Source organism: Brienomyrus brachyistius, chromosome 10 (genome assembly GCF_023856365.1).
Source record: "Brienomyrus brachyistius isolate T26 chromosome 10, BBRACH_0.4, whole genome shotgun sequence".
Taxonomy (NCBI): domain Eukaryota; kingdom Metazoa; phylum Chordata; class Actinopteri; order Osteoglossiformes; family Mormyridae; genus Brienomyrus; species Brienomyrus brachyistius.
Window position 1 is genome coordinate 26,788,428 of NC_064542.1, and position 27,851 is coordinate 26,816,278.

Below are 27,851 nucleotides of genomic sequence, written 5' to 3' on the forward strand. Positions count from 1 at the left end.
GAGCTTCCAATGAATCCCCAGCTACAAGTACAAGCGGTATTGGATCAGGAACTACATTAAAGCTCCTAACAAAGTGAGGGAACTAAGGGTCAGACCTCAGAGTTCTGCTCCCCTCTGGTCACTCGACACTTGCAGGTGTCTTGCAAGTGAATTAAAGTACTTATACAAGGACTAACCATGTTAAACTGGTTGATTTAAACCGTTCCATCAAAGTATCTCAATATGTATGCACGTACAGATAAATTCATGTTAAGATGCCAACCACGCCTTTACATTTAGCCCACAAACATAAATTAAACATCCTTACATGTTTGCCTGCCTGAAACCTGTTCCTAAATCCAGGCATTTAATAGTCCTTTAATAGGATTTCTGCAGCCAAAGCTTTTGCATAGCATAAACAGTGAAACTGATGTTTTAGTTTTGCATATTATTACACCCATATTACGGAGCTGTGTGCTCCACAGCGCATGGTGGGTCAGCTTCATTAGTTTGCATACCGAAATGCAAATGGAGCCCTTGGAGCTGTGTGACCAGGGGGTAGGGACAGAGAAAGGGCTCTCTGTAAATTGTTGTGAAGATCCTCTGTTATCAAAAGGTGCACTTGGTAAAATATGCTGGGAGGGAGGAGCAAAGAGCAAAGATCTCTGACACCTCTAACACCGGACATTAGCAAGAAAGTATTATGCTGACATTTAGTCAATTTATTATATAAAAATGTAATAAAATCTGAGACAGGCTAGTGTTATTTTCTCGAAATAGGCCTGCCTGAACTATAAGGAGGTGTAGATCGATACTGAAATAATGATTCTAACGTTAAAATAGCGTCTTTCTACCTGGTAACTTAAATGTTAATACTGTTATATATGGAGCAAGATGTGAATTACTACTTCCCATAAGAGGGGAACAGACTTTCACGGTCTTAGACACTAGTGTCCAGGGAAATGGAGTAATTTATCCAGCAATACATTTTGCCATCGGGATTGGACCCACACCAAGTATCAGTACCGAATTCGGCATTATCAGCCTTGGTATTGGATCAAATAGGGACAAATGGCCCAAACCTAATGAAATACGGTGGCTGAATGTTTGGCCGACTGAATCTCCCTTGCAGGGCTGCACACTCCTCTACCCCATCACTTTGCATGTACCTTGCCTGCATGTCCGCCTCATTTCGTGCAGTTTGCAAAATGAAAGGATATTTACATGCACAGTAAAATTGATGCGGCGGTGAGCATACATGCAAATAGACGAATATTTCCCCATTAAAGCAAAAAAACTGTAGGGCGTGTTTGCATAGACATAACAAAGATAATGTCCACCTAGATCATAGCAGGTCTGTTCACCAAGCCGAATTAAATTTCTTTCCTCGTAGCTGTGAAAAGACTGTCAGAGGATGCAAAATGGGATTTATGAAGACACTCGTCTCTTCCACACTAGGTAAATATTTCGATTATTTCTCATTTCCTTAACTCTACTTGAGGGGGCACAGATAATGTAGTAGTACGCTCTTACTTAATGTATTAAATAACCAGAAATTAAATGTTAGTTATGTACTGATTCCATGTTCGTTCTTCATTAATTAATCATAACCATTCTTGTGTTTCATTCAGTTACTGTATTTGTTCATGCTTTGCACTTGAGTTGCAACTGGGTTACTAAGTTTCTTGTTGCCCCTTCGACTAAAGTGTTACCCCTCATTTCTCTGCCCAACCAAGCAAAAATGTTATTACTTTTTATTCCTGGTTGATAGTTTTGCTAAGTTCTGCAGCTGTGACTATTTTCAAACCGGTGTTGATGTTTTATGTTCAGTTAGATTTCTTACTTCTGGAAAACCAAAGGCAACGTGAATCTGTTGCCCAGGTTGTAAGCAGCATAATCATTTTCTCAAATTGTGTAACGCTTCGTCAAAGCATTCACATGCTCACTGGCATTGAAATGACTAAACTGTGATTTCTAAAGCTTATTTGAAACTTTCAATATCAAATTTCCATCCATCTATGACTCTATGTTCAATGACTAATATGCCTGCAAGATCGAGGTGCAAATGACCACAAAACTGATACATATGAAGTGTGACTAACAGATAGTTATTACAGAATACTGATACCATGAAAGGGCCAGTGAATTATTTGAAGCCACAAAGATTTTTATTACTATACACCTACCTAGCTCTGTGCTATTGTATTGTAACATTTGTGTGAGGACACCATAACAGTTCAATTAAGCCCGATGAAATAGGATGTTTTGAAAAAGTAATGTTAAGCAAAAAGTTATTACAAGTATTATCTATTTCAATTTTTATTACTAATAATGGTTCATAATTCACGGTGACCCCATAGTAATAGGCCAGACTCCTTCTGGCAAAATGAAAAATATATACAACACTGATTTGGCTTGTTATTATAAAATATTTCGCACGTATGCCTAAAGACCATTTGTATTCAATTCAATACAAACAAATTCGGATGAGTATTTTTACGTTGGCTACTTACAATTGGAAAAATACGAATAAAACATCAGAATTTTAGCTCTTGTGAGTGCATGTTTGAAAATTTCAAATGTATGACATCATTTGTACATGTCCTGGTAACCCTGTATTAAATAGTGGTTGTTTATATAATTATTGCTTGATTCTGTATCTGTCATGTCAAGAATAACTGTCACTGCCAAGACTATTTTCTTTTATCTGTACAAAATAACAAGACAAAAATATTTCTTTTAATTTTATACATTATAATATAAAATAGGGGTGGCATGGTGGTGCAGTGGTTAACACTGTTGCCTCACACCTCTGGGACCCGGGTTCGAGTCTCCGCCTGGGTCACATGTGTGCGGAGTTTGCATGTTCTCCCCATGTCGTTGTGGGGTTTCCTCCGGGTACTCCGGTTTCCCCCCACAGTCCAAAAACATGCTGAGGCTAATTGGAGTCGCTAAATTCCCCATAGGTGTGCATGTGTGAGTGAATGGTGTGTGTGTGTGCCCTGCGATGGGCTGGCCCCCCATCATGGGTTGTTCCCTGCCTCGTGCCCATTGCTTCCGGGATAGGCTCCGGACCCCCCGCGACCCAATAGGATAAGCGGTTTGGAAAATGGATGGATGGATAATATAAAATAGGGGCGGCATGGTGGTGCAGTGGTTAGCACTGTTGCCTCACACCTCTGGGACCCAGGTTCGAGTCTCCACCTGGATCATATGTGTGCGGAGGTTGCATGTTCTCCCCATGTCGTCATGGGGTTTCCTCTGGGTACTCCGGTTTCCCCCCACAGTCCAAAAACATGCTGAGGCTAATTGGAGTTGCTAAAATTGCCCGCATGTGTGAGTGAATTGTGTGTGAGTGTGCCCTGTGATGGGCTGGCCCCCCATCCTGGGTTGTTCCCTGCCTCGTGCCCGTTGCTTAGGCTCCAGACACCCCGCGACCCAGTAGGATAAGCGGTTTTGAAAATGGATGGATGGATAATGTAAAATAAATGTGGTGAGCATGATATGATTTTGCACTTATCATAATTACTCATAACTACAAACCGGGATTTGCAAAGACTTACAAAAACAGAGAATATGTGAAACATAAATGTTATTTTTACAGAGGACATGTACATATATTTCACAAACATCTGCCCTGCCTTCTTCCAACTTGTTCTACGTGTTTTGCTCTTTTCATTTGGCAAATCCGTGGTAATAAAATCATATGTCTTGCAGGCGTCTGCATTTAGCAGGTTTAAAGTCAGCCTGTGCTACATGTTTGTTTTCTATTATCCTTCATCTGTATTTCCTTCTCTCAATTGGTGTTTGCGTATCTGCTCTATAAACACAATGAAGGGTATTTTATTGTATGTGTGTGTGTGTGTAGGTGTGTGTGTGTGTGTGTAGGTGTGTGTGTGTGTGTGTGTGTCCATTTGCTTGTAGTGACTTTATCCAAATAAGTACAGTAATCCTAGGAGGTCAATGCAGTGAGGCTGCATTAATCCTGCATAAATGCCTGTCTTAGTGTCATTGGTTCATTTGGATTGTGTCCAGTGGGGGGAAACCAGTGCAGCTTCAGAAAGCTTCTAAGAAAGAGAATGAGCTGGGGGGTTAAACTCTACAAACCGCATCAATGCTGGAGCCCCGTGTGCTTCTGCTGTATTTATGTATTTTTCAGTTTGATGTCTTTGTCTGTTTTTATATAGATACTTCTGTGCATGAGTTGAGGATGTACAAAATAGGACTTGTGCTACTTGTGGGTAAGTCCATGTTGTTCCCAGTGTTACCTTAATAACCTTAAAAATCGGTAAGTGGTAAAAATGCCTGAGTGGAGAATTGACAATAAACAGAACTAACACAAACCAGATATATAGGACTAATCTATGTCAGAAAGTCTGAATTTACATGAATTCCCTCCCGTGTCAACTATTAAATCATGCTTCTCCCTGTCCTGAAGCCTAAACCACTAGGGCCATGGCTACAGGTGCACAGGGGGTGGGCACTGGCTCATCTGGCCAGCCAATCATCTTCCCATTCATGAGGGACTGAACAAATTTAACCAATCATTAGTGATTTTATACAATCACCCCCCATTCACCCAATTAATAACTTTTACTGTGAGTTTTTACCCACCAGTGAACCCCCCCCCCCCAGATGGTAACCCTACTGTTTCTTTCCCAATTTGTGGACTTTTAATCCAGTGTGTATGGGTTGCTGGGCGGAGCGGCAGTACTACCTACAAGGCAATGCGTCCAACTGGGACGATGCCAGAGAGTACTGTCAGCTGTGCTTCAAGGATCTGGCGAGCCTGACCGCCGAGAACATGGCACTAATCGCCAGCTGCCTCAATGGATCCTATTGGGTCGGTCTGCGCAAGAACCTGAGTGTCTGGTCCGTGTGGTCCAATGGTGACCCTGTGACATTTCAAAACTGGTACCCGGGCTGGCCCGCACCCCCCAAGACCAAGCAGGTTGTGATCAATCAGACCCAGTTTCCGCCGGAGATACCCAACAATTCCTGTTACATAGAAATCGAGGATGTGTGCAGAAACTTTACCAACTACACGAAGTTTTATGTTTATAAAGAAGAGTCCGAGGCACCTCCTCCAGTCATCCAGGAGGTGCCCATCATTGAAGACACCTGTGTATCGGTGATGAGCTTTGGGATGTGGCAGGACCAAAATTGCTCTGAACTGAAACCCTACATCTGTTATGAAGGTAAGGGATACACAGTACTGTGCAAAAGTCTTAGGCAGGCAAAGGAAATATTTAATGCTATTTATCTGGGTAATAAGTATATTATTTGCTCATAACAAAAATCACAGTATAATGTTATAACCAGGGCTCTCACGTCGCATGCATTGACCGCGAGGTACACACTCCACCTCTAACGGATGTAATCTCACTCCGAACTTTTGATGAAACGTGAAAGCCCCGGTCATAACATATGCAAATTTCCTACTGACGCTTCAATCCACCCATTTGGTACAGGCCTTTCAGTTCGCTATGGATATGTACCAAAGAAATGCTGCAAACGCAGAGACTGTGTGTGTTTGCATTTACCGTCCAAGCGGTATCGGGAAAGGGGCGGTTGAAGCCGCGCCTCTACGCGCGCGAGCGTACGCCCTAACGTGAAGCTGGAAGCTGTTATGTGAATACAGAACAGGTTTTCTTTTAATGCGGCACCATAATGGATATTTATTTTGTTATGCTTTGTTATTCTGAGACAATATTTGTGTTGCGCGATTTAAATATGAAGCTGCTAATGTGAATACAGTACAGATCAGGTGCAGTTTATTTTCTAAATATGCACTTTAATGGATTTACTTGAGAGAATATTTATTTTGATTAGCTTTTAAGTAAATTTTAGTTGTTTTTTAGTAGGTAGCAGCAGTATTGACGGAGACCTTTTGTTTAAGAAAGACAGTCATACTTTGTTTAGTAAACCACAATTCAACAAACAAAGAAACTATTTATGTTTTGTTTCTTTGACCCCCCATTGTACCGAAAACGTACCAAACCGTGACTTCAAAACCGAGGTACATACCGAAACATAATTTTCGTGTACTGTTACACCCCTACTGTTTACACTTCCAGACTTGTTATGAATTGCTAAGGTTCTACTTAAGTGTCCTTCAATTAATCCTTTCATTAATTCATCGTGACGCTTTGCATTTTTTTCACAATATCCTTCAAAACTCTCCTGTCAACTTCACCATCTCTCCAAAATATTCGACAGACCGCTTCTATGGGCAGGCGACAATCTCTAACGTGACCCTGAACAGCTCACATCTCAGCTGGATGGCCGGACCAGGAAACATTACCAACTACAGGGTGCAAATCAATGGGACTTTCCAAAATTCATCATATGACTCATATCACACAACCTCCCTGGATATGCCTCTTACCAACCTCACCCCAGGCATGCTGTACAATGTGCAGGTCTTCCCCTTGAAATGTAGTAGGGACCTGAATCCGGAAAACATTTCCTTCTACACCAGTGAGTAACCATTCTGCATGGGAATAGAAAGAGGCATGTCTCATGATTTACTAAATTAGGGGATCCTGGTATTAATTGTGATGCTGTATGTCTTCCTCTCTGCAAGAACCTGATCAGGTTCTTAAACTAGCTGTTGAAGAAGTCCAAACGAGCTCTGTCCTTCTCTTCTGGAACAGGCCAGTAGGTGGCCATAGCTCCTACACTGTGAGAGTGGTCAACAACTCTATCGTCAATAGCACAACTAACGAAAGCTGTTGGATCACTGGCCTCCTACCCGGTGGCTTTTATGAATTTGCAGTTTATTCTGAAGTGCTGGATAAGTCCATTGAGGGGGACCCAGAGAACATTTCTACCTACACTAGTAAGCAAAGTCTACTGAGAGTGGAAATACTTCACAGAGTTTTAACCAAAAATATGAGATTTGCATCTTCTTTTTAAATCTGGTTTAACTGTTTTTTTCCAGGACCCAGCAATGTGAAAAACCTACATGTGACTTCTAATAATGAAACATCGATCGGGCTGATGTGGGACAGGCCAGATGGGAATAGCTCAGGCTTTTTGGTCGAAGTTGCTCAGCTGAGCTCAAACCAGAGCAACTCATTGAACATCAGTGGCACCACTGTGACGTTGAATAATCTCATCTCGGGCACACAGTATCAATTGAGTGTATTTTCCTTAGTGCCGGATCCTTCACTGAAAGGGGAAAATGCCACAATCACGACATTTACCAGTAAGTTACATTCTTTTTACAGCTGTATGTTTATTTGGCAGGAACAATGCATATAAAAACAGACAGGAAAGGAGAACAATTAAGAGTTGAACGGAACAGAAAAACTTTAACATAAGGTTTCCTCGAGAACATATAGTAACTGACATAAGCATTTGTATGATATCCACCGTGATTATTCAATCGAAAGCTTGAGATGTTAACTGTAAGATAATGAACAAAGATAAATTGAAGGATATGCGTTATAATGACATTAACTGACATTGGTATGCGTAATAACATAGCATTCTTTGCTCTACCCAACCTCATACTTATCGAGATATCAATATTTCGGCTTCAGATCACCACAGGTGACTCAAAACACAAAATCAGCTTGAGAAGTGCACTTCCAGCGTCCTGGTGATGCAGAACGTTCAGCGGCTTTGTGTTTTTGTTTATAGATCCAAGCCCCATTTCCTCATTGACCTTGAACAGCAACGAAAGTGCCATCACAGCCAGCTGGACGCATAATGTTGGAAACGTTGAATCTTACAAGCTGAATATCAGCATCAGCAACACAACCATAAGCTCTGGTGAACTTAATACCACCCAGACCCAAGGCACTTTTTATAACCTCATATCAGCTGCACAATATAATGTGACAGTATACGCCGAGGTGGGCAACGGGATGTTCCTCAGTGGGCCAGTGTCCGGAGTACAATACACATGTGAGTAAATGCTAACCACTGCCTTCACTGTTAAAATTTCGTTCAGTCTCTTTCACACTGCCAGCCGAAGCTGAGACCTTCAATCGCACACTGACTTTCAACCGGTTTAACTGCTCAGCCGTGAATTGTTAAACTTGGTTGCTGTCAAAGGTAGATCCATCGGTTTGAGATAGCGGCTTATCCAAGGCAGGGTTCAGGCTGGCCTGGAGACTGTCCCAAAGGTGCACCCAATGGGTGTAATTACCCACTATGGGCAATTTAGAGACACCATAGCACAGGGCTTTTCATATCTGGACCTTATTTTCAGATCTTCCAGGTAGCAAGTTTAATAATTGCTGATTCCGACTGACTGGAGGATTTACACCTGGCTATCACAGCACAGGCTTGGACTTTGAGGACCGTGATTTGAACAGCCCTGCTATTACATGTCTCTGGACAGGGCCGGATTAAGAATAAGTCACAACAAGGAATTGATTGCTGTCTCACGACATTCAGAAATGCATCTAAGACAGGGAAAACATCACATAGGCTTATCAGCGAGCTCTATATTAACAGAACAATATTAAATATATTAGTTATTAAATTGCAGTAACTTAAAAGATATTATTTAAGGGGATGGGGGAGCTTATGCGGGGTTGCTCTGCCTGATGCACCTCCCCCCCCCACCCCCAGGGATGTGGTCCCCCTGGACACATGGTCAAATGTCCACATAGTTAATCTGGGTCAGGTCAGGATAGATACCAAGAAAAAGTAAAATAAACAAATGCAGCATATAAAGCTGGGGAAACAAGTGCTACCCACTGAGGCAGCAGCTGCCCACTGAGACAGGATGTCCTAACTGAGGCAGCAGCTGCCCACTGAGACAGGATGTACTAACTGAGGCAGCATCTTCCCACTGAGACAGGATGTACTAACTGAGGCAGCATCTTCCCACTGAGACAGGATGTACTAACTGAGGCAGTATCTTCCCACTGACACAGGATGTACTAACTGAGGCAGTATCTTCCCACTGAGACAGGATGTACTAACTGAGGCAGTATCTTCCCACTGACACAGGATGTACTAACTGAGGCAGTATCTTCCCACTGACACAGGATGTACTAACTGAGGCAGTATCTTCCCACTGAGACAGGATGTACTAACTGAGGCAGTAACTTCCCACTGACACAGGATGTACTAACTGAGGCAGCATCTTCCCACTGACACAGAATGTACTAACTGAGGCAGCATCTTCCCACTGAGACAGGATGTACTAACTGAGGCAGCATCTTCCCACTGAGACAGGATATACTAACTGAGGCAGCATCTTCCCACTGAGACAGGATGTACTAACTGAGGCAGTATCTTCCCACTGACACAGGATGTACTAACTGAGGCAGCATCTTCCCACTGAGACAGGATGTACTAACTGAGGCAGTATCTTCCCACTGACACAGGATGTACTAACTGAGGCAGTATCTTCCCACTGAGACAGGATATACTAACTGAGGCAGCATCTTCCCACTGAGACAGGATGTACTAACTGAGGCAGTATCTTCCCACTGACACAGGATGTACTAACTGAGGCAGCATCTTCCCACTGAGACAGGATGTACTAACTGAGGCAGCATCCTCCCACTGAGACAGGATGTACTAACTGAGGCAGTATCTTCCCACTGACACAGGATGTACTAACTGAGGCAGCATCTTCCCACTGAGACAGGATGTACTAACTGAGGCAGCATCTACCCACTGAGACAGGATGTCCTAACTAAGGCAGCATCTACCCACTGAGGCACCGCACCTCAAAATTAAGATAATTAAAATAAAGATGAATGAAAATTACTTGGCTAATGCAATATCATCACCTTGAAGACTGAAATGTACGGTTTCTCACTCGCTTTCATGCAATTTCCTCATCAGAAACACCATTCTCACCACTCTTAATGCATCTCCTAACCCTAAATCACCTGTGCAGAACCACTAAGGCCTCGTGCACGTGTATCAGAGCATAGAACATCAGTCAATTACGTCATCACTGCGACAAATGAATAAAACACTTTCACCAGTGCATCAAGTCCAGCAAATGTTTTAGTCTTTTAATTAAACCCTTACTCAATCTAATGTAGAGGAAAAAAACAGAATAAAATGTAATGTGAAACATTTATAAATGTACAATTACTGTAACTGAGAAAGCATAGAACCAAGTAACAGAAAATATACACAAAAATGTGGAATTGAACATTGTACATTTACTGTAGTACATTATGTTACAGTATGTAATACATTTATACATATGTGTATAGATGGATAAACCTGCATCAAATTACTGTCTAACATTTGCCCTGCGATACTGCATTAAGAGTGGTGAGAATGGTGTTTCTGATGAGGAAATTGCATGAAAGCAACTGAGAAAAACTGTAAAATGTTTGCAAGCTAGCAGACAATATTTGGAAATATACCTTCAAAAATTAAATGAATTATATGAAATCGCGTAAAGTTGCAGTCTGTTCACAGGTTCACATGTGGCATAAATTTACAGTGTTCTCTGGTTTTTGTTCCCAGTGCCTGTCCGACCTGGTCCACCCAATGTTACCTTCGTAAATGGGAGCTTTGTCACGCTGACATGGCCAATCCCTTCTCAGTTGAACCCGGAAGGAACGACATTTCTGGTGACATACAATAGCACATTCTGGAAGGATTGGGGGAGCAAAACTGTTGGAAGCAACACAACAAGTTTCGATCGCCTTCGTTCAGGAACTCAATATAAATTTTACGTTCAGACAGTGGCAGGAAAAATTCGCAGTGACCCTGTTACAGTCAATGTTACCACAGGTAATTTTATCCTTTACTGTGTTTCTATGAAATTATCTTTCATGATACCCCCCTTTCATTTCACTCAATACCAGATTTAGATAGATGATAGATAGATAGATAGATAGATAGATAGATAGATAGATAGATAGATAGATAGATAGATAGATAGATAGGAGTGAGTGAGAGTGTACAGTGAGTATACAGATAGATTTTTGTTGATTTTTTTACTGATGTTATTCCAATTTAACCACGAAGTTTTCAGTAACTCATATTTCTCCTGAGTGAAATAGACTCATTTTTTTAATTAAGATGATATAAAAAATGTAATTGGATTCCATTTTCCTGGAAGCTCAAATCCGGAGTATAATTTCTTAATAAAATGTCCTAATATGAGTTTGCATTTCACCTTTGTCTTATCTCCACCAGTGCCTATCTTGAAAGTTCTTACCATCATGTTGCAATGTTCATCGAATGAGACCCTCTTCTGTGAAACTGACACTGCCAAGAATGCTACCTTTAAAAAGGTCAGGCCCATATATCATTTATATACACTACATTAACCATGTGACCTGTTACATATGCCAGAGAAGGCATATATGGTAAACACAAGTGACTAGCGGTGACTAACCAACTGCCCGTATCTTTGACAATGTCTGTGCAGTTGTGGGCCGCACTGAACGACAATCTTCAAACCCAAGTGCAGTGGACACTCAATTGGAACAATAAAACAGCACTACGGTATTTCAAGTTATTTCTGAGCTATTTTTGGTATTTTGAACTATTTAAAAACACTGAATAATAGGTCAAAAGCAAAAGAACTTAATCTTAAAAGAACTTGAGAGAGGCATAGAGTCATCCTCCTCTGTGTGGGGCCTTAATGAAACTTTGCAGAGCAACCACCCTATCACGCTTCTGATAAACATGCTTTTGTTGTACGTCTTGACTCGGGGGGGGGGGGGGGGGGTGCTCTTTGTGTTACGAGCCCATACCTATGCAGTGAAACTGCTACCAGTGCCAAAGGTCTCAATCTTGTGGCTGGAAGATTTATCATATTACCAGTGGACCCCCGAGCAGGACCCTTAACCTCAGCTGCCCTAGTGGTGCCAGATGAACATCCGAGCCTCAGCCTCACCTGGATATATCTGCATGTGCTCCCTGTACGATGGCAGTAAAGACGTTCTGCTCTCTACCTTCCCAGGCCGTGAACTGAACCTGTCCGTCATCACACTGCACCTGGAGCAGAACATGTGAATACAAAGCATCTGAGATTTTGTCTTCAGAAATGTCTGTACATCATGACACATAGTTATGATGCACGTTAGTTTATAAACCCGGTTGTAGATATTCCACTCCAGAGATTTCTTGATGATGATTTAAAGGAGTGTTTCTTCCTTTGATTAGCTTTGTTCTTTGTTCTGTTAGACTGGTACTTCTTCGATTTTGTGTTAGTATAATTTGTCACACTGCATGTATTTGCATTGATTGTAAAAATACGTCTGCGTTTTGCATGCTTGCTAATAAAGATTAGCAGATTAGCTGCTATAGAAACATACGAGTGATTTCGCTGTGTCCACTCGTCCGTCGGAATCCTGTTATATTTTCATTCACTTGCTTTTCAATAGGGGTCATTATCATACACTAACCGTAGTACCGTCACTTCAGCACGATACAACAGGTGAACTTTGAAATGTAACCCAATTCGTTACAGTAATTCGACGCGATGTGATCTATTTCAGAAGAGAGTGGAAAAAAACTCTTTGTTACAATGAACAGTAGGTACGGTCCATTCAGGACCGATGCACTGACGATGCCTGCCAAAGCCCCGCATCAAAGCCAGTATCGGTTCAATGAGAATCACGTGACTGATATAGCTGAGGTGTCGGTCTGAATATCTGGAGGCAAAACTTCAGATGCCAGCTGCGGGTCAGTGCCAAGTCGAGTGTGTCGACTAATGGAGACTTTGTGAAAGAGGAGAAGTTTTAAAATGATATAATCCGATCAGGTACATTGTGATATTATTCTGCATTCATTTACAATAAAATTTGTGTGCTTAATGTTAGATACAAAACATTTTGTTTCAGTTGTTATCAAACAATGGTATGTGGTTAAAAACGTTTGAGAATCATTGTTTTATTTCAGTGTCGGTTCTGCTTCAAAAAGCTGGCATGCATGAATAAAAGTATCTAGTCAATGCTGAGGTATTACAGAGCGTCATCTAACAATGCACAGGCTGCAAATAATACAGAGATATCTCCAGGTGGCCCAAACAACTTCTGCTTTGTCATCGCATTGTGATGTTTTGCGGGAGCAGCAGAGATGCCCAGACCTCCTTCTCACCATCCATCTCCTCCTGCTCCTCCAATGGAATTCCACGGCATTTCCAGGCCAACCGAGAGACATAATCTCTACTGTCTGCCCAGGGGCCTCCCGGTTGGACCAAACCAAAAAAACTCCCCAGGAAGCAATCCAGTAGGCATCCTAGATAGGTGCCAAAGCCACCTCAGCTGCCCACCCCCCCCCCCCCCAATATCTGAGCTCCTCACCCTATCTTGTAGGTTAAGCCCAGGCTCTCTGTGGAGAAAAGTCACTCCTGCCCCTTACATCCGCGATCTCTTTCGGTCACTACCCAGAGCTCATGACCATAAGTGAGGGGAGTTTCAGGTCATCCAGCAGACACTTTCCTTTCTATGAGGCAACAGTGGAACTCTGAGGAGCAAGTAGTTTCTGCATCCAAAGTCATCCCAATGATGAAAATGTTGCATTACGCATTTCTCTGTGAAGAAACTAACCTCACAGACAGCAGCAGAACAGTATGGACAGAGATAGGCTACCAGAGACAGTCTGAGTAATCTGGAGTCCTTTACTGGCATGATTATGGCAACTCTGCCGGACACAAGGTGAAAAAAAATCCCTGGCATTTCCAGTTCATCAAGTCCAATAATTCTGACCCATTGCTTAAAGCTGAGGAGTCCAGTTCCTCCCCGTCAGCACCAGGGACCTCAATGCAAGCTCCAGAACATACGTCCAGCAAATAAGCAAGTTATTTGTTTGTTTGCTATTGAATATTGTTCTCAGTAAAACTTCATTCTTATTTCATATACTTCCCACATAGGTAACACGTGTGTAACAGCATCCAGCTATCTAATTGCACGTAGTTCATCTAGGTTGCCTGATATACCGTCTGCAATCCACCAGATGTCGCTGTATGTGTATCGAAACAGAAACACTTACCTCGACACACTTGGAGCGTTGCCTCATGGGTGTGGATGAGGCAACCCTGGTGATATATTGCATAGGCTGTCATAAATGCCTTTCTTCCAGATAACAGATCACATTGTTTCTCTGTAACTGTCGTGTGGAGCAGTGACAAAAGAAATATGTATCTCGATGTGACAAAGACGTGCTTCCCGTTACCTTCCCTCACCCATAGGTGGCGTCCTTGTATCAGTGAGAAAATGGCGGCGAGTATGATGTTGCTGCTTTGGCTTTCGGTTCACGGATGGCAGACGTCAGTCAATGTGCCTGTCAGCATTATCTTCGGCTGCGTGCCCTGTGATTCTTTGTTCAACGGCAGGTTTATGATGCTGTCTGATGGTCAGCTGATCATCATGGTAGAACTGAAGGGTTTCTGAAGAGGAATCTTGTTTTTGCAATATGGGCAAATATGTAGGCTTCCGTTAACCCTGCATCACCCAGTTGGTTCTTCAATACCTCAAATGCCTTGATGGTGATTTTTTTTAGCCATGGAAACCATGGTCTTGTCTTGCCCTCCCCGTATTTCACATCCCAGTGTGATGGATCTGGCTGTACGTTGGCTTCTTGGAGCCCAAAGCACGCACTGGCCCTAGGGTGCAGGCCGCAATCTCATGGTGCTGTAGTGCATTGACCTGTTGCTTGACATCTTCATATGGATTTATATCCGATCCATGCGGCCCACGCAGGCCTACCGCTTCCTGTATGGCTAGTGTTGTAGATGGAGCCTGGTAGGTGTCCTGCTGCCTGACCAGGCTGGAATCTCAGCATTGGGGTTCTCACAAAGATAATGACTAAGAATAACCATGGAGACAGTCTGTGGTGTCCATTAAGCACTCGTTGACGACCAGAAAATTATAAAAAAAAAGTTCAACAGGAAGCATACAGCGACACTCACACCCATTTCCGCACTTCTGCTTTTGGAAGAGTGACGAGAAATGTAGTTTTTAGAAGGTGCACGGAGATGGAGCCAAACTTGGGGATTATCTAGTGCAGTAGTATCATATCTAGTACAGTAGTATCATATCTAGTGCAGTAGTATCATATCTAGTACAGTAGTATCATTGGTGACAGTGGGGCTAATATCGGCTGTAGCCATGTTCTGTAAGTTAATTTCCTATTATGAAAATGCTTTTGATGGAGATCTCATATCTATTATCTACAGGCTACTGTTAATAATTATATGTTTTCAAACACTCGTAATGCCACTGACATTACCACATAGTCAGAAGCATTTCAAAATTATATTTTTTCTTTTTTTACTTAGAAGGGCACAATAATTTTTTTAGAAGAACATCAGCCAGCTACTACAATTTTGAGCTGTTCCGGAGCACTTGTACAATTTCTTTGTCATTTGAACATGTGACTGATCATGTGATCATCCTCATGTTACTGGGAAGACTTGTGGTTGGCTGCTGTGGGCCAGCAGTCGGCAGGATTCCAGGCGGGTCTGGGTACCATGTCACCAGTGCCCAATGAAGTACAAAGCACTACAGGTCAGTATCTCTCTGCCGTATGGAAACGCACACACACACACACACACACACACACACACACACACACACACACACACACACACACACACAGAGGGCTGACAGTGGATCACATACAGTTACCTCGTTCGCATTTTTATTACTTTACTTATTAACGAACAGTTGGGTCATTAGCTTCATTAATGAAAAAAAGAATTGATTTTCTCTGGTTGTTTTCCTTTAATGCATCATTTTTATTAACTCTCCAGTTATTAACTATTAATTATTAATGATTTTTTTTGCACAGAAGGTAGACTAGAATCTGGGAGCCAATCAGGAATTTCAGGTTTGTGTTTTTATGTATTTATGGAAAATCTGCAGGAAATTGAGGAAGTCCCACAGGGCCCCATGACTTTTGCCTCTTCCAGCTCCTGCCCCCCTCCCAGAACCAGAGCGGCAGTGCCAGCTATGCCCACAGGGCTGGCTTTGCTTCAGGGAGGGAGGGATGCAGGAGAGGACAGGCACATAGTCACATAGTAAAATATTGGGCTTGACCCCCCCTCCCAAAAAAACACAGTTGTTATTACCGATCGTGCATGCAGCAAAGTAGCAAAATTATGACCCCCCCCCAGCAGACTAAATATCCCCCCCCCCCCATAAAAATTAAATCCCTGTTGTTTTTAAGAGCTCAGACAAGCCAGCTGGGGGTGCCTGGCGTTGCTCTCTATGGCAGTGTGTCTCCTCGAAACCTTTCCCACCTGTGCACAGAGTTAAGCATCTTCCTCGCTGCCCCTGACCCCTGACCCCTGACAGCCACCTTGGGGGGACGCTCTCAGTTCCCTCTACACCTCTTCCAGGCAGTCAGACCTTTGGTTTTATCATGCTACCTACTGGTATCATTTTAAATCAGATCAACGTGCTTCACTGCAGACTGATTTTCATGGATTCCTGATGGCCAAGATCCTTTGGGTGTTTTTTGTTGTTTCCGGGTGATCAGTCCTGTTAGTAGTTCATCATCTGTGCTCTGTGCTGGTGCCCTCCTGGCACTTCGCTTTCTTCCCTAAGACATGCTGTTAAGCTAATTGGTGCCTACAATGTGTGCCTATGTGTGTGCGTGCCCTGCTGTAGACTGGCATCCTGCCCAGTGCGGAGCCCAGCCTTGTGCTCTATTCCAAAGGTGCGGAGATGCTTAGTCATAGTGGAAGGGAAGTTGGCAGAGGACGAGTTTTCAACTGGTGACCAAAAAGCATGGAAACACTTCCATTTTTTAGAGATTGCAGAATTTTATTCCAGTTATTTATTTAATCGCCCAGTTTATGGTATTTGTACCATTCTTTGATTGTTTATAAACATTTCCGTCAGTATCTGTGTAGAAAGTCTTAAAGCTTAATGCCAAAAATGCTTGGTATCGCCACAATTTTGGCCATTTGTGCACATTCACCGGCCTGACACACCAATATAAGCAAAACTTTGTCCCAAGCAATAAGTTCATGGAGCTGTGAATGACTTCTTGGACTTTGGGAGGAAACAGTCAGAGGGAATTCCCCTGTTCACTTAGTTACTGTAACCAAGGCTTTGTATATTTCAAAACCCCTCAATGATTGACATGATAGGTTTTAGCAGCATACCATGCATTTAGTGTCAGTCCACAAGCCGTTCTCTGTTCCAGATGTACTTTTATTAGTGCTTCTTTATCAACATACACAACATTCTCATTCTGAATACATGGTAAATGTTATGACCAGTCAAGGCCGGCCCATGAGAGAAAGTCATGAGTAGCAGTCAATCGTCAGTGTCCTTATACTCCCACCAGAGACGGGATTGTCGACATTTAGGGGTTAGCATACTACAAAGATAAGGAACATATAACATACAGGGTGATGCAGAGCGCTGAGACAACTGTAAAGAAGAAGTAACAGTTGATTTATTTGTACATGTTATTTACACTATACATGTTTGACCCAGAAAAAGTGACAATTTCCGTCACCATGTGGAATATATATTAAGCTCAAGTTATGGTTTAAAACATTCGGGCTATTTGTGCAAGGCTGTATTAAAACTGTGCTTTTATCTATATTTTTCTTAACTGCAAATTTTTATGCTTGATATTATTTATCTCTTCGGTGCTTTATTTGGTGACAATACAAGGAACTTACATTCAGTGGCCATTTCATTCCGCACGCCTGCTCGTTAACACAAACAGCCCTCTGAACAGCCAATCGCATGGCTACAAATGAATACATATAGCACACGGACAGAGTCAAGAGGTTCAGTGGCTATGCAGCCAATCAGAACAGCTAAGACATGATCTGAGGACTTTTAAACATGGAGTGCTTGTTAGTTACCGTACATGGTGGTCCCAGCCTCTCAGAACCAGCCACCTGTCTTCCTAGACACTACAGTGGCCAGAGTTTACCGAGAGCATCCAGTCATTGAGAGTTTTGTGGCTGAAAACATCTTGTAGATAAGAGAGGTCAGAGAAGAATAGCCAGACTCGTTAAAGGTAACAGGAAGACCGTAAGAAAAATTCCCGCTAGGTTCAATGAAGTTTATCAAATGAAATCTAAGTGCAAAATTAACACTTGTGAAAGTTTTACTTACACAAAAATGTTCTGAGGGCAGAATGAAAAATCATTGGTTCAGAGAGATAAACAATCAGATTGTAGGGAAGGTAATTAGAGGAGCAACTAGAGGAGCAACTAGAGGGGGTATAATCAACAAATCAGATGTCTTGGTTGTGCTTACTCTAGTTGCCTGGTCCCACCTCCTCAACAATCTGATTAGTTATCTATCGGCTCTGAACCAATCATTTTTCATTCTGCCCTCAGAACATTATTGTGTAAGTATAACTCCCAGAAGCAAAAATAATAGCTCAGTACAACAGTGCTGTGCAGATAAGCTTCCCTGAACACCCAGCTGAAAAGCATCGCGAGGAAGAAGTGAGTCCTACCCAGTACAAGGTGTAGGGTTCCCTGAATAAAGTGGCCAATAAGTGTGGATTTCCAGAGCGGCTTACTGTACTCGATTTACTGGGATGTTCCCAGTTGAGCACTTAGGGGACGGCGGCAGATTTCACGGAGGAGATGGTGATCAGCGTCCTGCCATCAAGGGGCGCAAACAGCGGGTAGAGCTTCTCGCGGAAGGTGCCGGTGAAGGTGTAGATGTGCGACTTGTTCTTGACGTCGAAGAAAGAGATCTGCCCGTCCTCGTAGTCCAGGTAGACGCCCACCCTGCGCGGAACCAGCTCCACGGGCAGTGACGTCTCCGGCTTGGTGCAGGCGTAGAAGTGGTGGGTGCTGCGCCACAGGACCCAGTAGCCGGCCGCCGGGGCCATGGGGAAGCGGCCCTGCCTGCGGGATGAGGCGGTGGTCAGGCCCAGGCGCCAGTAGCCGCTGTTGGCCAGGTCCACCTCCCAGTAGTGGCGGCCAGAGGAGAAGCCCTCCCAGCCGAGGACGCAGGGCCAGCCGTCGAAACGCTGCCTGCTGGGGGGCAGCGTGGCTTCAGACAGCGCCTCCTGCACGCGCTTGCGGTCGTCTGACAGCAGCAGCCAGGGGTGGCTGCTCAAGGGATCCAGCGTGACGTCATCTGTGTGCACAGGGGGGGCGGGAGGGGTCACGCGCATCGTCACTACAGAAAGCAGCGGCTATTTCCTCGAGTTTTTCAGGGTCTGAAGTCAATTACCTTCAGCGTTGCAGATCCAGTCCCAAACTGTAAAGCAGAACGACACTCATGGTTAAAATCAATGAAGATGGTAAAAGATGCCATACAGCGAAACGGGGGGGCGGGGGGGGGACAATGTGGATTAAGGATGCACCTCTGACCCAAGAGTTTATTACTCTTCATTTTGACCGATATTACAACAAAGTGAAGGATAAATGAGAATAAAACAAGCAGCGTGGCTTGTAAAGGATAAAGGAGAAGCAGTGATCTAAAAACAATAATAAAAATCACACAGACGACAGGGAGAGAGAAGCCGCACTAGAGATACCGGCGTGGTGAGACGTGCCGGAGGCGAGCAGAAGCAGGCGATGTGTCACGGGCTCCAGTTTGCAGGGCTGATCCTACAAAGTCGCGCTCGGGCAGCAGAAGCTGCACGGCTCTACATGCATCCCTCTGTCCTTCGAGGGACAAACACTCAAGTCCTTCCACTCGAGGTACTGAGGGTTTAAAGCCACCTGCACCCCACCCAGCTCCCAATGAACAGGCTTTTTATAAACACGTACCTGAATTCGGGATGTATCTCGGAGTCCCTGCCCAAAAAGAGGCCGACAGGTTAGAGAGGCCTGATCTGTGGGAACCTGATGCTCGCAGACGCTCGCCTTGGCGATGTCTGGGTCTCCTCGCCTTATCGCAGGCCGCTGGATACTGCTACAGCGCTCTTTGTTACCACGGTTCCATGCGGCCAAGGGCACAAACTCACCCGCTTTCCAGGTGTGCTGCTTGGCCGACAGCCAGACCTGGGGGACGATGCCCTGCGGAGGAAACAGGAAGGGGTGTGAGGGGAAGTGCACTGCAGGAAGAGAGTCAGAGAAGTAAGCAGGGGAACAGGAGGTACCAGTATTCAAAAACTAAATGATCCTTTATTTGCCATTTACACAAGTACAGGTACACAGGAATGCTTCTCTGCACGGACACCCCCTTCAGGGGGTGCTGGTTGAATGAAACAGTATTTGGCAGGTCCAGGAGTCTTAGGGAGGGCAGGGCCAAACTGGAATCCACACCTCCTGCCCCCCCACCCACCAAACACAATGTTGCATTCATTCCTTCATTTTCACCGCCTATCCAACTGGATCGCGGGGGGTCCGGAGCCTATCCTGGAAGCAATGGGCACGAGGCAGGGAACAACCCAGGATGGGGGGTCAGCCCATCGCAGGGCACACTCACACACCATTCACTCACACATGCATACCTACGGGCAATTTAGCAACTCCAATTAGCCTCAGCATGTTTTTGGACTGTGGGGGGAAACCGGAGTACCCGGAGGAAACCCCACGACGACATGGGGAGAACATGCAAACTCCTCACACATGTGACCCAGGCGGAGACTCGAACCCGGGTCCCAGAGGGGTGAGGCAACAGTGCTAACCACTGCACCACCGTGCCGCCCCCAATATTACATCCTGTTAGATATTATAATGTGCATTTGGCATTGCAAACTGAGCAGATCCCAGTGAACTAGGTTTGCACCCGGTCTCTGGCCCTTATAACCATTTATTAAACGTTACTTAAGCAGGCTTCAGAAGCAGCGTCGGACTTTTACGACACCCGATCGCCAAGTGGCCAAGGTTCGAGAGCTTGATGTCAGCTTGATGACATTCAGCCACAATGTAAAGTTAATGGTATGATAATGACGCAACCAATCACTAATATGCTAGATGCACAAAAGATGACATTTCAATGGCTTTTGCCCTGAAGCAATAAAAGCAGGAGGGCCTGCATTTAAACATTAAGCAAACATATAATCAATTTCATAAGGTCAGCTGGTCTTGTAATAAGACTTAATGTCGGACATCGAAAAATCTCAAGATGGAAATGTTATCTTTTCAGACACTGCTGAGGGCACACAGCTGACATGTAATAGGCTGTGCCACCCCCTCCCCCCCCCCTCTGCTGGACTCACCTTACTGTCCTCCTTAAGCAAAGACCAGGTGATGAACTCCAGTAGCGGGAGGAGGTGCACAAGCCTCTTCTTCCTCAGTCCCATGTGGCGAAGTGTCTGCGACAGCTCGTCACTCGGGACCCCGCAGTTCTGTCAGCGTGAGACATCATGACAACATTGGTTTGCTGCAGCCCCCAACCCCCCAACAAAGGCTGTTCACACACACAGAGGGGTGTCGATTCGTAATACAGCCAACTTATGTCCATCCGCAGAAAGTACAGGGCAGTAGCCATGTAGCACAAACTCTCAGGAAACAGGTCAGAGGTTGTTCAGATACACACACACACACACACACACACACACACACACACACACAGGTGTCTACGTCTTTGTAGGGACTCTACCTTCATTTCTATTGATATAACCCCAATCCCACCAATGACAACCTTAACTATAAGTTGTCAAACAAAATACAAGACTTTTGGCATTTTTAGTGTTTTGATGGCATTTACAGATTTTTATAAAATTAAGTGTCCCCTTGTAGGGACCGAGAAAATGTCCCTGCACGGTGAAACAGATTTTAATTACATCGTGGGGATATTTGTATTCTGCTGAGTCGGACATTTGGTCCCCACAATGCAATATACACATGACCACACACAGATACACACACACACGCACACACTTGATCCCCTACCTCTGACACAGTTTGCAGCTCTCTGGCCCATCCCATGATCCTCTGCTCCACAAGATCCTGGTCATTGGTGTTCTTGTCATCTTCTCTGCCCTCCACACTGTCCTTTCCCTGAGTCTCGGCCTGTTCGAACAGCTAAGAAGACAGACAGGGACAATAATTATTTAAAATGTTGATGCTTTCATCCACTACCATATGTTCATTTTAGGTATTAATACAGCTGTCTGATTTGCATCAGCAATTCTGGATTAAGGCAACGAAACCAATAAATCTGCTTGAAAGAGTTTATTAATTAAAGCAATTAGTAATGAGCTTAAAGGGGTCTCTGAAAAGTGCGGGTTTCTCTGAAAAGCGTAGTTTTTAAAAGCATGAGCTGCTCCTCACCATGTCCACATTCTTCAGCTCCTCCGCCCACTGCAGAATGAGCTTGCGGCTCTCCTCCAGGCTACGTTCCTCCAGGCTGCGCTGCTGCTGCTGCTTGCTGCACGACGCCTCCTCGCCATCAGGCTCCTGAACCGGCGCAGTTCCAGTTTCAATGCCATGGACTGCTTTGGTAGCTTAGGGTCCCTTAATGCACTGCATTTATATAGCACTTTTCTACTCTCTACTGCTCTTCACATGCCTCATATTCACACACCGGTGGCGGAGGCTGACATGCAAGGCGGGGAGCAACTCGGGGTTCAGTGTCTTGCTCAAGGACACTTCGATGGGGTCAGGAGGAACCGGGGCTTGAACCTGCAACCCTCTGTTTACCAAACGACAGCACTACCTCCTGCATCTAATGTCCTGCAATGCCACCCCCCAAATAACCACCGTCATTCACTTTTGGTTAAAATTCTTGATATTGTTCTGTAATCAACATACCACTTTCTAATAAATTTGTCTCAGCTTTTGTCCTTTCTCATGTTATTCTTGTACTCAGTGTAAGGCACTGACATACCGCTGTGTATGAGCTGTGCTATACAGCCACCTCCCAAAATCATCAGGTTCCTTAACCCTGACTCTTGAAACCAGCTGCCGTGAGAATATCACTGAGTCATAAATGTTGTAAGGTCTCCATTTCTGGCACCACTAGGATAATTAAAAGGTGCCACAACACCTCAGCACGAAAGAGTTCATGATGCTCATAAAACCTTATCTTCCCTTCCCCATACTTATAATTTTTCACTGGATAAACAACAGCAGTTGAAGGTCAAGATTCAAGCAAACCAATGCGCCTCGACGGCAATTCCACTGAGCAAATCCTGAAGTTCTCCGCTCACACAAAGGTGCATGGTACACTGTGAGTCCTCGCTGGCCCATTTCAAAACATTTTTCCTATTTTCCTGAACCAGTAAGTCTCACCCATCGTCCAGTAACATAATGCAATATAACAATCAACGCAGTGCTTCAGTTGAGTTCACCTTAAATATCTATTATGTTGCCTTTAGAAACCTATCACACTATTTCTCACTCACAAAGTAGCAGAACTGACAGAATGTCAGTGGTTAATGCAGTTAAGAATAAAGGCAATATTTCCCTTTATCAGGAATAGAACACTTAGCGAACTGGTTAAGCACCAAAAGACAAACCTTAATGATTCAAAACTCGTAAAGAGGCAGGCAGCTCGTTATTTACTAAGATTCCATGGATTCATAACATTTTTAAAAAATCATACCAGTTACCACTTGGTTTTATAAACCAAGATTGAAAATAACAGACGTGTAATTGAATTAAGCTCGTAGAGTAATTTGTCCTTTTAGCTCTGGTTTCAGGACAACGGGGTGAATGTCACTGCATTCTGCACTGTCATGTGAATTGCCACTGGCATGCGAAGCAGTACTGACGTGGCTATAAAGCTCCTAAGAGGCCCATAAGAGCGTGTGACAAAGGAGCAGGATAGCAGAAGAGGAGGACAGCCGAGGCGAACTCATCGCTGATAAGATGAGTGCTTACCTCTGACTCAAGAGTCATTAGGGCAAGGGTGAGAATTCCAGGTTTCAGCGTCACACGCTTGACTCATGCTTGACTCACCCTGACTCAGGTTCCCCTCAGTAGATTTCACCGATTCGAGGGGGGGGGGGAGGGATTCCCCCAAGTAGATTTCACATTTTGTCAGGGCCTCCTTGTGCCGATCAGGCCTTAAGCAGCTGCCTACCCCTCCACCTAGCCCTGATTAGCAGGCTTGTTACATTCCAAAATTTCGCTCAGGTTGAGTTCACAGTGTAGGCTTACCTTGCAGATCTGCACCACCCTCTCCTTCCACTCATTGATGAACTTGACGCACTCTTGCAGGCTGCGTAAATTACTCAGGCCCTGGTGCCTGGAATTATGCTGGCGAGCATGAAGAGAAGAAAGCGGAGTCAATCGATGAATAATTCTCATGTATATCAGCCACTATGGGTAATGCCCGCTGAACACCTGCGTCCTGGGAAATACCTGCATGCAGGTGGAACTCTTGACCAGGCTGATAGGGGCAGAGCTGTGAGCCTGGAGTTCCTCCTGGGGAACGGACCAGCGCACGGCGCTGATGGAGTGGCTCTGTGTCGTGCCCTCCATCCTCACCCTGCGAGTCTCTGTGGGTGCAGAGGTCAAAGGTCACACCTTGCTTTTATTTTCCTTCTGTGCCTGTGCTTCTAGCTACATTTTGAACCCCCCCCCCACCTTCAATCGCACAGCCACACTCCAGCCCCACATGGCAGCAGTTTTACCAGTTGAACCAGCAGTAAGCCATTGTCAAGAGATAAACAATTAACAAATTCTACACTTTTGACAGGAAGAAAATACTCACTGTGAGTTTTCTCCTTCAGAATGCTCTTCATTTCAAATTCTGTCACCTCAAATAGGGGCATAAACGATCTGCGCAAAAGATGTAAAAAACATCACAAAAAGGCAAATAGTGTGGTATGGTATTAATTATGATTCATAAACATTCATTAAAATGAAGTTTTTAACCTTGTATATTAAAAACTGAATTTTTCATGGACTGGAAATGTAATTATGGTTATGTAATAATAACAACATTGTCACTGATACCCATGGATAACCAATATCAGCAAGTATACGTATTTAAAAGATTTTCCTATAACTTTCATATTGTTCTGCAAGATCATGCTAAGAGTAAAAGAATAATGCATAAGAAAAGCTAAATTCTAAAGCCGTATAAAGCACTGCAGTTCCCACCAGGATAATTATCTAAGGGGTTAATATGCGTTTATATAAGGCAGAATCACGGAGGTCCTGAGGCAAGCGGGTTTGGAAAATGGATGGACGAACGTTTATGAAACAATTACCCTCTCCCTCCTACAGTCCGGCTTTCTGTTCATGACCAAACTTAATAATTAATAGCCATTAACCAATAAACATTTTTGGGAAGACGAGATATTTGAAGAAATGTAACTATGATTTTAAACACGTATTCAAAATAATGCTAAATAATAATAATTCATCTATGACCGAAAACTGAAATCACCAATCATGGTGAGAAATCTGCTTAATTGTAGCCTAATTAATTAGAATTCAATTTTGACCAAAGAAAGCAAACACGGCAGATCTCTGGGAGCACAAATAAGACGCTAGCTTTCAGCTTTATTAATTTTTAACTTTCTTCTTGTGAAAAAAAAACTTTTTCCCCCTTTCCCTTTTTACAGTAATGCGCAAACTGAACGTCGCATATGAACATTTATATACAGTTAATTTTATTTAAAAATGTACCTCCTGTTACAAGCTGCATACTTTTGATTGCCACTTTCATAAAGAAAAAACTTAAATATTTTTGAATAGCTTCTATAATGGTTTAAACTTTACTTGTATGCATACTTACAATTAAGTTATTTGCAGTTAAAACAAGAGCATAGTCTATAAATTAAACTTTTATTTGACCAAATAAAACCAAAAATAATTGGAGCTCTTACTCGCTTATGGAAGACGGGCCGGTGCGCAATGCAGAGCTGGGCAAACTGGACAGTGAATCCCTCGGGTTCGCCGCTTTTGTTACCTGCTTGAAGATCTTTGGACTTTATTGTACGCAAACGGTTGCGTTTAATGGGCGTGCTGACCCGCGCGTACCTGTGATTACCGTGGGCAATTTAACCCATAACAGATAATGACTCTGACACTAATTTATGTAACTGAAATTTGTAACTAGTAAACATTCCTGTTATCACTATACTGTAGACAGTAATTGATGACGTTACCCATCAGCATCACATTTACGTTGGCCGGGTTACACATTACGGAAATACATTGCAATAAACGCCTGCCAGGGCCGGCATGGTGGTGCAGTGGTTAGCACTGTTCACTCATATCTCTGCTGAGGCTAATTGGAGTTGCTAAATTGCCCGTAGGTGTACATCTGTGAGTGAATGGTGTGTGAGTGTGCCCTGTGATGGGCTGGCCCCCCATCCTGGGTTGTTCCCTGCAGTGTTGCCAACAATTTTCAATGTAAAGTACTGGAAAGTAAAGTCTGCTCGAAAAGTCGCCTATTGTCGCTAGATGACGTCATGCGTATATTTGCATATTGATGCCGTGATCACGTCGTATTTGCATTCTGCGTGTTTTTCCTAATCCTTCCTCACGTGTCCAATATAAAACTTATCAATTACGTTGCATATTTTTGTCAGACAACACAACGGAACTTATTAACCAGCAGTTACATCCTCTGCAATGAAATAAGAAGAAAAAATAAATAAATAAGAAAAAATAAGAAGAAACGGTGAAATTAAATAGTTTTATTTCAAGCAAAGGAGAAGCAGGTAAGTGATTGGTCCGTGGCAACACCGTTTGCACATGCGCAGCTCATTCACATCTATGTCAGCTGCCGTGCGGTAACGGGATTTTGCTGCTCCTTTCAGCCGGAGCTACTGCTCACTGATCAGAGCAGACACAGGGAGACGAGTAACTGTACCGGGAAAGCAAGACCTCGCGCTTACAGGACAGTACTGGCGACATTTGGAAAGTTGCTAAGATTTGTCCAAAACTCGCTAGATTTGTCGCTAGGCGCTTTTTTGAAAAAAAAAAAAAAGTCGTCAAGGGGGTCTGAAAAGTCGCTAAATCTAGCGTTAAAGTCGCTAAGTTGGCAACACTGGTTCCCTGCCTCGTGCCCATTGCTTCCGGGATAGGCTCCGGACCCCCCGCGACCCAGTACGATAAGCGGTTTGGGAAATGGATGGATGGATGGATGGATAAATCCCTGCCCCCTTCTTCTGATTTCGCTTATGTGTTTCCTTGGTAAGTTTCCAGCCCCATAAAGATCTTACCCTGAGGCCGGGGTAACTCAAATGGCGGACTGCGGTCACTGTAATCTGGATACCGCGATGAAACCCCCCGCCCCCAGATCGGCGAAATATACCAAGGGGGACCCCTGGTCGGCCATCCATGGCGCCATCTACTGAGGGGCCGCTGATTTTCGCCAGCTAATTCCGCTTCGCCAGCGGTGAAGCTTCCCTAAGGCGCCACATGGGCTTCGATCGGATCTGTCCACAACTGTCAATAAATAATATGATGTACAGAAAATAAGATATAGAAAGGTCTGTTATTTATTGGTGAATCGGATTAAAACAAACACAAAAATATCAATAAATTTAGCAACATATATGTCTCCCAACCCCCGCCCTCCCTGCCAAATTGTAATTTTTATAAAGAAATTTTGAGCGATACAAATAAATAAACACGAAGACTAACAATAAATAAATTCCCTAAACAGAGTTGCGCATATACTGTAATAACTCGTTTCCTTATTCCCAGCAGATCAGATAGTAAGTCACCTCAAGTGGTGTTTGCTGAACGTACAGAGCATTTTCTAATGGAAATGTACATTAAAGTTTAAATGTAATACAAAACCAGTATTGATGTGAGCCATCTCAAAGCAGAATTAATCCCATTGCTGGTCTTGGAAACTCATGGTGTGCAAGTCGTTTTTAATCCCCTAAATTTATTTATAAATAAATTTATCTCCCGCGATTCCCTATGCTACACGTATTTGTGACACATGAAAAAGGCAGCTGCAGACACGCCGGGTATGTAGATATGCAGATATGTACTGGGCTCATGGTTTTCCTCAACAGCTCCTTCGCAGAAACAATTTTAAGATGTAGGCCTGTTCAAACATTTTATTAATCTGCCTCCCAGTTACTTATCTGAAACATAAATTCTAAAGATTAAGGTC

General features: G+C 43.7%; 2 protein-coding genes across 2 annotated transcripts; one reads left to right on the forward strand and one right to left on the reverse strand.

The window, feature by feature from the left end:
- The first annotated feature begins 1,309 nt into the window (after positions 1–1,309).
- Positions 1,310–12,565, forward strand: LOC125751179 (receptor-type tyrosine-protein phosphatase eta). The gene is made up of 11 exons (XM_049029788.1): positions 1,310–1,437; positions 4,167–4,220; positions 4,662–5,177; positions 6,199–6,459; positions 6,566–6,820; positions 6,923–7,189; positions 7,627–7,893; positions 10,438–10,707; positions 11,116–11,213; positions 11,351–11,427; positions 11,888–12,565. The coding sequence occupies exons 1-11, from the start codon at positions 1,401–1,403 to the stop codon at positions 11,892–11,894; spliced, it is 2,109 nt and encodes a 702-aa protein (XP_048885745.1). The 5' UTR covers positions 1,310–1,400; the 3' UTR covers positions 11,895–12,565.
- Positions 12,566–16,727: 4,162 nt separating this feature from the next.
- On the reverse strand, positions 16,728–25,961 carry si:dkey-219e21.2 (E3 ubiquitin-protein ligase TRIM39). The gene is made up of 11 exons (XM_049029804.1): positions 25,600–25,961; positions 24,477–24,544; positions 24,125–24,261; positions 23,921–24,019; positions 22,091–22,216; positions 21,710–21,841; positions 21,034–21,162; positions 19,834–19,885; positions 19,637–19,663; positions 19,095–19,121; positions 16,728–18,998 (listed from the first exon to the last, which is right to left on the reverse strand). Exons 2-11 carry the CDS (start codon positions 24,535–24,537, stop codon positions 18,466–18,468), a joined length of 1,323 nt encoding a protein of 440 aa, XP_048885761.1. The 5' UTR covers positions 24,538–24,544; positions 25,600–25,961; the 3' UTR covers positions 16,728–18,465.
- Positions 25,962–27,851: the final 1,890 nt, after the last annotated feature.